Source organism: Neodiprion fabricii, unplaced genomic scaffold, assembly GCF_021155785.1.
Source record: "Neodiprion fabricii isolate iyNeoFabr1 unplaced genomic scaffold, iyNeoFabr1.1 ptg000032l, whole genome shotgun sequence".
Classification (NCBI taxonomy): domain Eukaryota; kingdom Metazoa; phylum Arthropoda; class Insecta; order Hymenoptera; family Diprionidae; genus Neodiprion; species Neodiprion fabricii.
The window spans coordinates 42,521-55,309 of NW_025791579.1; the positions used below are offsets into that span (position 1 = coordinate 42,521).

The 12,789-nt window shown below is 29.4% G+C and overlaps 1 protein-coding gene across 6 annotated transcripts; it reads left to right on the forward strand.

Moving 5' to 3' along the window:
- Positions 1 to 350: 350 nt before the first annotated feature.
- On the forward strand, positions 351 to 8,797 carry LOC124187273. 6 transcript variants are annotated; one of them, XM_046579659.1, is made up of 12 exons: positions 351 to 1,339; positions 1,855 to 2,075; positions 3,217 to 3,252; positions 3,532 to 3,798; positions 3,914 to 3,976; positions 4,937 to 5,041; positions 5,211 to 5,285; positions 5,598 to 5,702; positions 5,956 to 5,988; positions 6,076 to 6,299; positions 7,282 to 7,441; positions 8,129 to 8,797. In XM_046579659.1, exons 2-12 carry the CDS (start codon positions 1,859 to 1,861, stop codon positions 8,251 to 8,253), a joined length of 1,410 nt encoding a protein of 469 aa, XP_046435615.1. In that variant the 5' UTR covers positions 351 to 1,339; positions 1,855 to 1,858; the 3' UTR covers positions 8,254 to 8,797. The 6 variants fall into 6 exon arrangements, with proteins under 6 accessions (XP_046435615.1, XP_046435618.1, XP_046435617.1 ...); XM_046579662.1 differs by having other exon boundaries at positions 8,110 to 8,180; XM_046579661.1 differs by lacking the exon at positions 3,914 to 3,976.
- Positions 8,798 to 12,789: the final 3,992 nt, after the last annotated feature.

The following is a 12,789-nucleotide window of genomic DNA, read 5'->3' on the forward strand; positions in this document are numbered from 1 at the left end:
AAAAACTGTTACAGTTTTGGATCAAAGGAAACAAAGATGTTAGAATGACAAATTTTCACCGTAAACGAGCGTCAGATCTATTACTATCATTAAATAAATCCATATCAAAAGAATTTTCGAGAAAGGCAAGACCTTTGGAGGAAGTAGATCGGTTCAAGGCTACTAAACTACGACAGTTGTTATTATATACTGGACCAATAGTATTTCTCGATAATTTGCCGAGTGACAAATACAATCATTTCCTATGCTTGAGCGTTGCGATTCGAATTTTAGCGAGCCCTGAATACCACATAAAATTGAACGATTATGCCAGACAACTGCTACAGTATTTTTTTGAATCTTTTCCATTACTCTATGGTCACCAGCATGTGTCATACAACGTGCATAATTTGATACACCTTTGTAATGATGTAAAGTTGAAAGGGCCTCTAGATAAATTTAGTGCGTTTAAATTTGAAAATTATATGCAAAAAATTAAAAAGTTATTAATAACATCCAGCAAGCCTTTAGCACAACTTATAAAACGTCATCAAGAAGAATGTAAAATCAACGTCCAATCTGAAAAATTTGAATATCCAATCATAAAATATGCAAACATTGAAGAGACCAGTAATGGCAAAAAAAACATTCAATCTATTCGGTATCGTGATTTTTTTATAAGTACAAAAATTCCTGACAATTGCTGTTGCTTAAAAGATGGTGCAATTATCGAAGTATCGAGAATTCATCTCGAAAATAAAATAATATATCTAACAGGTCAGAAATTTTTAAACCCGAAATCATTCTTCAAAATACCATGTGAATCTTCAAAAATTGGAATACAACTTGTTGATAGACAGCATCAACTTGTGAAAGTTTGCATTTCCAACATTAAATTGAAATGTCTAAAATTCAAATTAACCGATAGTGAAAATGTGGTCACTCCATTGTTGCATCATTCATAACACGTAAAGTAATTATAAATATCATAGTAAAAACACAACGTCATTCTTAAATTCACGATTTATCTATTTTAAATTTCCCGCTTAGTCCCGCGTGTCACAAATGTTCGCGCTCTCGCTTTTTCTACAGATTTCCGGGCTGGCTGGTGGCCATATTGTTTTATTACGCATTTCGGTCGTAGCTCCCACGTGTCCAAGTATTGAAGTTTCGCATTAAATAATTTAATTACTTGAAATACATAGATCGATTGATCTCGATTAGTGTTATTGCGTCCAGTGCAGTCAGTGCAGTTAGTGTTGTACGCAGTCATTACGTCATTCTCACGATATATTCGGACTTCAATAATCAACCGACTGATCAGAATTGGTTCTGCCGGTTACATCTACACAATCTATAGGTAATTTTATTTGAATATTTTCCTATATAAATCGAATATCTTTTTTCATCGATGCGTCTATTTACACGGTTCCGTGATCCTATTTAAGTCACGTAAACGGGCACGTAACCTAAGTAGAGTTACGCTAAATCTAACCTAAAAATTCACAAGTTATGCTTTGCGGGTGACAGACACCGGCATCGTGGCTTCTATCGCGCGCGCGTGTATTTTCGACATCAAAGATTTCGAACTCATTTTAACCTCTTCTGCATGATATTTTACTCAGATGTAAAACTTACACGTGAATTGCGCGACTGATTGTGAGTGTCCCTCAACCATGTGGATAGCCGCCTCGTTTTGGGATGCTCGAAATTTACGTATACAAATTTTTGCAATTCTGTACATAACCGTCCAACATGCGATAGCCAGACACAAGCCGCAAAATATACGTAGTTGGTGATCGCTTTATCGCTGTTAATTATGATTAGACGAACACGCTATGATAATTCATCAACTGTCCTCTTTTTCCATTCAAGAAACATGCCGTTGCCCTACGCTGTTGTATCTTTTTCAAATGATGATTCTGACGATGAACAAGTGACATCTGAGGTCCCGAGTTGTTGGTTAACTCCCAACAATACAAAATGCTGGTGGCCTAAGACAAAAAACATAAGTGCATTCATGGTTAAAAAAGTATTGCCCGATACTGAAGATCCTAAGTGGGAATTGTACGACGTCATATTCGAAAACTATTTTGGTAAAGTTTCTATTTATTTATTGTCTTGAGCAATGATCAAGATAGGCAAAAATCTGTCGATTAATTATATCACAGTCGATGTTTTAAATTATATCATCGTAAACTTGCTCGATTTAACAGTATTGTTGCGAATACAAGTCAAGGTTTTTTCATGATGGATGTGCTCGAAAAACTTCTACTTTACTTATATGCTGGTTTTCTTTAGAAGGTATATACAGAAAATAGTTGCTTAAATGAAGCCTTGTATTCACAAAAATACAGATGATTATCAGGTCATGCGTAGTTGGGTAATAGTTAGAAAAATTTCCTGAATACCATACCAATAAACATTAATATTAATTTTAATGTATTATGTGTTTAGTATTTGCATTATTAGTACATATTTCCGATACCGTAGTTGTTTTACTACCTGAAGTTCTGAATCTTCATTTGAACAAAAATTTAAAGAATTTACCATGTTATTTTGTCAGCCAAAATTCGGGAAAAATTGAAACCTGATTTCAACAGTAGAGTTTAATTTTTTGACACTTCAAGTTTCAATTTATGGAAAATTTTAGTAAAAACCAGCCTAGTATATAAACCTGTTGCAATTTTCGTTTTAATAAAGGTTTGGAATTTCAGGCATGTAGCTTTTATTCCATGAGAGTATTAATATTGTATATTATTAGTCCAATGAATCTGAAGATATTGCCTTCAGGTCACACATTTGATTGGGTGAAGAGCTACAGCTTGTTAATTATAAACAGCAGGTGTCTATAAGACCTGGAAATCTGGAAAAGCTGGAAATGTCAGGGAATTTGTACTGTCTGGAAAACTCAGGGAATCTTGTCTCATTTCACTAAGTCGGGAATTTTTTTCGAGTCTTCCAACCTTTTAAATCTCAAATTCAACGCCTCAAACATCAAAATTTGTTATCACGCTTTCCAATGCATGTCTTCACAGTCATGGGAAATTGATAATATTATTATAAAAGTACAGCACTATTTTCAGATAGGTCTCTAACTGAAGTAGCACTGTCATGATCTACTAATACTTTCGATTGCCTGTGACTAAACAAATGTTACATGCAAAACAATGGTCAGGGAAAAAAATTAATTTGGTACTGAAACACCTAGAAAAGTCAGGCAATTTCTGATTTCAGATTTGATGGCAACCCTGATTAACAGCAGAGATAGTGGTATTTACATGATCAGATAAAGTAAACAAACATATAATTATTTGGACATTTACCAATAGCTTGAGAGTCCCAATAACCATATGTTTTTTATCAACTGGATTGGTCAAAAACGTCAAGTTACTAGGACTGTCCAGCATTAGGTTCATGTCTAATGATTGGTTCATTTACCTTATTTGCCGTGATTTTCAGACTCGTTTCTTTAAAGAGAATTAATGACCAATATATTTTCAATTTTCGTTTTGTTCTCAATTTATGAATATATTTTTTGTTTACATGCAGAGAGTTTGGAAAAAGCCAGAAAAAAAGCTGAGAGTATTTCATCAAGTGATGAACAAAATATACCAGATAGAAAACGGATTCAAAGAAAAAAGAAATCTATGTCACAAAAAAAAATTATTGGAAATTCAGACAGCGAACAAGAAATGTCATGCAGAAACATGCTTAAAAAAATTCCTGATCTACCACATAATTACGTCACTAACAACAGCATGCAGTTCGATATTGAAAATATTCCTGTTATTTATGAAGAGACCGATGAACCAAAAGGTATATAAATCCAAAGTCATGCAGACAAATATTCATCTTCGTACATACAATGAACACATGATCAGGACTAGTGTAATTTGTCCCATTCTACATTTGTTTTTCTAATCCATTTCAGGTTATCCATTAACACAAACTAACATGACTTTTGACTGTCAGGCACCCACATCAAAGAAATCAGGTACACATTTTTGTATACAACAATTATTCAACACGACTGTGGTTTATGAATGACGTGACAAACACGTAGAAAATGATCAAAATTTGGAGTGTTCTAAATAAAATCGCCACTTGTAATTTATAATGATCATTATATTGGTAGAAATTATTCTCATGTGCTTTTGAGCCTTTGATGATGTTCATGGGTACTCTACATTGAAATAGGCGAACCCATAATTTTGTCATTGAAAGATTTTGTTGCGTAAATCAGTTTTGAAGCTAAAAAGTTATATGAAAATTTATGTGCTGTTATATTAAAAGTCACAAACTGAAAGTCACGAGTTTTTTGTATTTTGATAATTATATACGTAGTTTATTATAACATCTTGTATTAATTTGCTCACAATGTTCAAAAAATTAATTCATAAGAAAAAAAGAATCTACATTTTTTTTTCTCATCATCTTTTCTGTGTCCTTCAATCTTTGTATAACAAAAATTTGAATAATTTATTGAAATTTGAAACTTTCCGGAATTGATTATTGCCCGCGAGAATATATGTTTATATGAGATGTGTTTTCCAATAAAAATTTCCTGAATCAGAAGATACATAGCTAAAGTATCCAGCATCTTGGAAGCTCGAGAGCCCATGACTTTGATGCCTGAAATAGATTAGTCTCCTGGTATTTATATTTCGAAAATTACTAGTAAATGAGTATTCCAGAAATGGCTTTCTTAAATGAGCTAAGACCTGGTACACTATTGCATTTGAAAAGTGAACATACTGTTTAAACAGCAATTAATTAAAATCAAGATTGTACAAGTTTCTGGTAATAGTATAGCCCCCCCAGTGCACTTCCAATTTTTGGCATTATCATCTATCATATTACTGCAGTTTTACTATAATTAATGTAACTTGATGAGTAATCAAAATACTTCTGAGATACGTGTAGTGATTAAGTTGACTGATGACTTTCATTCTAGACTCCATTTCAATTAGAACACTGAATTGCAGTCCAGTAAAGACGTTTTGTGCGTTTACAATGACATCATCAACCGATAAGCCTCACGAAACATTAACACAAAATGGTAATTTCTTTCATTCTACTTACAATTATAGTGTTCGTTATCGATTTTGTAGAAGCAATAAGTTACGTATCAAGCTCAGTTGTGAGCAAATAATCGTGCATACACAATGCACTTTATACGTCTCTCACACTTGCGTATTCTCATGTTCATATATACTCTTTATTGTCAGATTCACTTAAAACCACACGCAACGTCCCAAAAGTGTTATCGCAGCAAGTACTTACCAAAGCTCCAATTGAAACAGGTGATGTCAACTACATAATATCATGGCATGATATTTCTTGGTCTAAAACACCTTTAAAAAAATCCCTGTAGTCTGTATTAGTTTGTCAATTCGAAAAAGTTTTTGGGGGTTCGAGGCATTTTGCGTTTATATAGTTAGATTGTACCTGTTGGGTACTTTTCAGGTCCTTTTCCTTCTCTTTACTTGGAACACGCCTAGAAGCCGTAGGCCTTGAATCACACAAAAACTTTTTCTTGCCCTTTTACGAAAATACTGCCTTTGTAGCATGTATTTCATAAAACTGCATAAAAATATCGATATTTTTATCTACAGAGCAGAGATTACTTGTAGCACCAAGTTCATCACTACCAGTATATGATGCAATAACTACCTCTTTGCCATTGTACACATCTAACAGATCAGATGCGTATACACAAGGTACCTACATTTGTGACCATCTCATTGTCAGTATAGCACCGAGACTGTAACTACAAAAGAAGAATTAATGTAGTTGTAAACTGTATGTGTATACGACTGTCAGTGCCACCAAACTTGTGATTCAGAACTAGTTTTGGAAAATTGGCATATCTGTTAACAATAACATGAGGTTGATTTCCCTGTAGTTAAATCTCGGTGCCATCATTCTGACATTTCTAAATTTGTTCTAATATTTCATTATGGTATTTTATAGATAGGTCCGAGTCTTTGGTACGAATTATTGAAGGTTTGTATTATCCTCTACGTAATGAATTAGTGGTCAGATATGACAGTCTTATTGAGTAGCAGAATAATCAATCGTATTTTCCTACAGATAATTTTAATAAATTATTCAAAAAAGTTGCTGAAATAGCAGTAGAGGTAAAATCTTTGACAGCAAGTTTGAATAAATTACAAACAAGATTTCATGATGACACCGACACCCCTGCAAGTGCTGAACTGCTCATGATCACAGATTCGTTACCATTTCCTACAATTGATAAACTGAAGGACTTTGAATACCAATTGGAAATAAATGCTACCCTAAAATCTAGTGTGGTGAGTACTTGAATAGTGTTACTCTTGTTAGCTCGAAAATTTGATATTGGAATGACAGTAGAACCCTTGAGTTTATGGTAGCTCAAATCGAGAACGATTCTTTAGGAAGGTCTTAGATTAGAAGACTCAATGTTTGAGAGAAACAATGTCAAGAAGCTAACCGTTTCTATTATGTATTAAATTTGTACAAACGTTATCAATGTGGTAGCAGTTATAAATCCCACTGGATTTAAGAACTCGCAGCCCATTACCCAAGAAACACAGAATAATATCAACTCATAAAGTGAAAGTCAGTACACAGCTTCAGCTGAACGAAAACGTTGTGAAGCCACAGACCGGACGTGAAATATCTGTCTGAAGTTTTGATGGATCGAACTTGATCCGCAATTCAAATTTTCGTTGACTTAAAATACCAAAAACAAACAGCTAATTCAGATTAATTGTTAATCCCAAGTCCACGGTTTCATTCCTGCAAACAATTGTCTAAATTAAGTTCTTTGCTTTTCGACATTTTGCATCAGCGAGAATTTGAGAATAATAAGTTTGATCGACCAAAATTTCGGAAACATGGTGAAATCATTTTTGCCTCCTAATTAGGTAATTGAAACAGCTCTTATTTGATTAAATCAATTGGCTTCTTGAAATTTTCTTACTGTATATTTTGATTTTCAATTTTCAGAAGAAAGCAACTATTATGACAAAGTACGGCCATTTTGGATCATGCTATGTATAAAATTACGTGTTATATGTATTCGTTGCACTTTTTGCTATTGATTTTCTCCCTACATTGAAGCGTAAAACAATTTGAGAAATTTCATGATAATTTCTTACGTCCGTTTAGAGGTTTTTTTTCTCAGAATATATGCGAAAATGAAATCCCAAAATTATATAAGTATGAAGAATGTACGAACTAATTTATTCTTCAATTTTCTTGAATTTTATGTCATAGAATTGATTTGTTGACCATTTTGAATAACCGTAGGGATCATATTTCAAACGAATTGGAGGTAGCGGAGCAAAAGATACTACATTGCGTATTCTTCGAAGAGTTTTCTCAAATGCAGTGGCTCAGAATTGTTCCTGGTTGGGCCTACGTGATAATTTTTCAGTCCAAAATTTGGCTATAATAAAGATCACCAAAGGTATTAATTATCAACAATCAAGTAATAATCAATTCATATGATAAGAATCTTAAGATTGAACCTCAGGAAATTTTTTTTGCCACTCATGTACACACATACAATTGAATTTTACGGACAGCATTCTTAGTTATTAGAACTTACATCAAAGTGAAGTACTCATAATCTTGTTGTAATGTTGCTGTGCATGAAGTAGCACTGGATAGCTAGTGAGTGCCGAAAATTATCACAGAGATGAAACGATATTACAAGTGTGTCAATAGCGGCCAATTGCACATTGCACTAGTTTTCAGATTTTTATGTCTCTATAAACAAATTTTTCTTTACATTCAGCAAGGTTAGAGATTGTGTTACGTTATTTCATTTCAATGCGATCTGGGAAGTAATTTCTGCACAAAAAATTCGGTAGAGAATTTAGTTCGCTAAATTACGTATATTGGGATAGTGGCAAGGGGCGAGAAAAAAATCGCATGATGTTGAGTCTTAATTATGTATGTAAGTACAATATATGCTAGCAATAGTTATTGCTATTGCAATTAATCTTTGCGATACCACTAAAGTCTTCTTCACTTTGTAATGCCATTGCAGAAAAATTTCACCGCGAAGTGGATTTATCCAATGTAATTCATCTGATTCAGACTCGGAATGTTCCTTTCCCTTATAAAAATGAGATCTATTTTTATTTCCTAGATGCAGTAATGGTGAATTATAACATGACGGACAAAGAATTTGAAGAAACTTGCAGTGAATGGTTCCGTCAAGGAAAACAAAGATTTATCAGAGAAGAGAAGGCGAAGGCCAAAGCACGAGCATAGAGGAAGCACGAGCAATCGCACAAGTTCATACTGTAAATTAACCACAGTTCAACGAATTGGAGTCAATCTTATATTTAATTTCAATTTATTCTTGTTTTACAACTTACATCTGTACTGGCTCAAGTTAATTCATGATACTCACCTACAAACTGCAATTCATATAGATTTTTAAGTTCATTTGATAGCTTTCATACCTTCATATATCTTAATCTTAAATAGTTTGAAGCTAATTTCATACCTCGAATGTTTACGGTGCAGTAGTTTCACATCAAAACCACAATTGTATCATGTTTACCATGTACTTTGTGGTTTTGTAGTAAAACTCCATACTAACAGTATAAATATTGTCCCACTTTCCGGTGATGTGAGCAACATATTCGACATGGAGTTGGATAGAAAAATTATAAACAAACTACACGGAAAAATGATATAACGGTAGTTACCTTGCGAAGCCACTATATATAGCCTATACGTTCATTTTGAATTTACGTATTTTTGAAAGGATTCCAATTCTTGTTTTATCGCGAAATATAATACCATATAATATAGCCACAAGTTACATTACAGGCACATCAGTGTTGACTTGATTCCACATAGGTTATCTATGTACCTAAGTAATTTTTTGTTTAGTTCCGTATACGTTTCATAACGTAAAAGTCAGATACTGGTTGTAGTATTACTCTTTTTAAATGTTCATTATCATATGATATGTAAAGTACAAAATACCCTGGTGGGAATTTCTACGAATTTCTAGGGAAATTGGAACAGTTTTCATTGAAAATTATTGCTTTTTTTTTTTTGTAGTTTATCAACAAATTGTAGATCCCGTGGTTCATTTGAAAAATTGTAGATTTTTGTAGTGATTCAGAAAACCTCGTTTTTGTCAATCAAATTGGAAAGAACTATAATTTTTTTTATAAAAACCTAAACTTTAATTTTCCTTGAAATTCGGACTGATTAAATTTTCAGTTACGTTCTTATGGCAATTTTTTTATTTACTTTTTCCTATGGGCCGTTCGAGTCCTCAGCGCTTATTATAGATTGTGATTGATATCTACTATAGTACCTAAATATTGTTACTTATGTGATACTACGGGTGAAATTGTGAGATTCTTATGATCTCCAAGAACCATGTTAAGTAGTGTGTACTTATTTTTCGCTGTAACACGTTGAATTTTGATATTCTATTACCTGTATTATATTAAGCAAAATACGTATAACGGTATTGTATACCCGTTTCCCTATTGTCACTTGTATGACACTACATCTTGATTTTCTAGATTCTAGTACCTTTGTTATTTTGTTATATTACTCATTTCTAGCTGGTTACTTTTATGACACATGGTATTTCGATATTCTGGGTGGTGATAAATAATCTTTTCCATATATATCCTCGTATTTATGTGCTTTTTTTAAGCAGCGTGCACGTGCGCATAAAATGAATCGCCGGATGTTACACGGAGTAACAGATACGTATTAAGTACGTTTATTCAATGGCTCTGATTTGGATGTATTACGCAGCAGTTATGAATCTGAACTGTCACTACTATATACAACTGCGCTGGATGCAAAAAATAAGAACATAAATGATACATAACGGACTTGCAAGGGCATGAATCTCATCCATATCTGTGATATCTTTGATACGTATCTCTGTTCTGTACCTGTTACGTAGCTGCCATAATGGTTTGTGGCGGACATGATAGAGTACATGTACGGTACATGTAGAGCACATGTGATGTAGCTGTGATTTCGGAAGAAACAAGATTCAAGTATTTGTTACGTTACTGGTATATGAATGTGCTGCCTGGGTATAATATAAATATATGTGAATAAAAATATATAGATATGAATATATATATATACTAGTGTGTGTATATATGTATATGTATATCATAATTCGCAATTCACTGTTGAAAAAAGGAAAATTTGGAAAAAAAAAATTTCTTTCACATTATTTAAATTTTTTGAAATTATGTATAATTATTATAAAAATTTTGTATATTTTTAATTATTCGCTTACTTTCTATTTTATTTAAGTTTCCTATAATTTTTTTTATTTATGATCATTTTTGATTTTACTACATGATTCACCTCGATTACCTCCATTCATATTCTATGATATGGATGTATAATATGAATATATGTAAATCGATATGTATATGTATATATATGCATAAATATATATATATATATATATATATATATACATATGTATATATATATACACATATGTATATTATAATTTTAGATTTAATTTTGAAAAATGGGAAATTGAAAGAAAAAAAAATTTTTCCCACATTATTTTAATTTTTCAAAATTATGTATAATCATTAGAAAAATCCTAAATATTTTTAATTATTCGCATATTTTTTTTTTATTTCAATTTTTTATAATTTTTTCCATTCACATTTATTTTTTATTTTACTACATTATTTACCTCAATAACCTTCAATTATATTTTATTATATTAATGTATAATATGAATATATATAAATATATATATATATATATATATATATATATATACATATGTATATTATAATTTCCAATTTAATTTTAGAAAATGGGAAATTGAAAAAAAAAATTTTTCTTACATCATTTTAATTTTTCAAGATTATGTATAATTATTAAAAAAATCCTGAATATTTTCAATCGTTCGCTCATTTTTCATTTCATTTTATTTTTTTTTCATGATTTTTTCATTCACAATTATTTTTTATTTCATCACATTATTTACCTCAATTACCTTTACTTATATTCTATTATATTATTGTATGAAATAAATATATATGAATAAAAATATACATATATAGCTAAATATATATATATATATATATACAATATATATATATATATATGTATATATATACATATGTACATTATAATTTTCAATTTGATTTTAAAAAATGGAAAATTGAAAGAAAAAATTTTTTTCTCACATTATTTCAATTTTTCAACATTATGTATAATTATTAGAAAAATCCTGAATATTTTTGATTGTTCGCTTTTTTTTTTTTTATTTTATTTTTTTATAATTATTCCCATTCACAATCATTCTTTATTCCATTACATTTTTTACCTCAATTACCTTCATTTATATTTCATTATATGAATGTATAATATGAATATATGGAAATATCTATATATATATATATATACATATATATATATATATATATATATAAATTAGATATAGATATAGATTATGATATACATATGTTTATATATGTATATATATATGTATATATATATATATATAAACATATGTATATCATAATCTTCAATTTAATTTCAAAAAATGGAAAATTAAGAAAAAAAAAATTTTTCTCACATTATTTTAATTTCCCAAAATTATGCTTAATTATTAGAAAAATCCTGAAAATTTTTAATTATGCGATTATTTTTTTTCATTCAATTTTTTTATAATTTTTTCCATTTACAATCATTTTTCATTTTATTACATTATTTACCTCAATTACCTTCAGTTATATTTCATGATGATAATGTATATTATGAATATATATAAATATATATATATACATACATATATATACATATATATATATGTATATATATGTGTATATATATATATATATATATATATATATATATATATATATATATATATATATATATGTATATATACATATATATATATATATATATATATATATATATATATATATGTATATATACATATGTATATTATAATTTTTAATTCAATTTTGAAAAATTGGAAATTGAAAAAAAAAATTTTTCTCGCGTTATTTCAATTTTTCAAAATTATGTTTAATTATTGGAAAAATCCTGAATATTTTTGATTATTTGCTTATTTTTTCTTTATTTCATTTTTTTATGATCATTCCCATTCACAATCATCTTTTATTTCATTACATTATTTGCCTCGATTACCTTCATTTATATTCCATTATATGAATGTATCATATGAATATATATGAATATATATATGCATGTATATATATATGAATATATATGTATATATATGTATATACATATACAGATGTATATTATAATTTTCAATTTAATTTTAAAAAATGGGAAATTGAGAAAAAAAAATTTTTCTCACATTATTTCAATTTTTCAAAATTATGTTTAACCATTAGAAAAATCCTAAATATTTTCAATTATTCGAATATTTTATCTTTATTCAATTTTTTTGTAATTTTTTCCATATACAATCATTTTTTATTTTATTACATTATTTACCTCAATTACCTTCATTTATATTTCATTATAATAATGTATAATATAAATATATATATATATACATACATATATATACATATATATATATATACACATATATATATATATACATATGTATATTATAATTTTCAATTCAATTTTAAAAAATGGGAAATTGAAAGAAAAAAAATTTTTCCCCCATTATTTCAATTTTTCAAAATTATGCATAATTATTAGAAAAATCCTGAATATATTCAATCATTTGCTTATTTTTTCTTTATTTCATTTTTTCATAATCATTTCTATTCACAATCATTTTTTATTTCA

What these genes read in the sequence shown, in the direction of transcription:
- LOC124187273 (XM_046579659.1), top strand. Translation starts at nt 1,859, where the DNA reads ATGCCGTTGCCCTACGCTGTTGTATCTTTTTCAAATGATGATTCTGAC. An exon ending in CGAAACATTAACACAAAATG is followed by an intron (nt 5,042 to 5,210) that starts GTAATTTCTTTC and finishes CTTTATTGTCAG; the next exon opens with ATTCACTTAAAACCACACGC. An exon ending in ATCAGATGCGTATACACAAG is followed by an intron (nt 5,703 to 5,955) that starts GTACCTACATTT and finishes GGTATTTTATAG; the next exon opens with ATAGGTCCGAGTCTTTGGTA.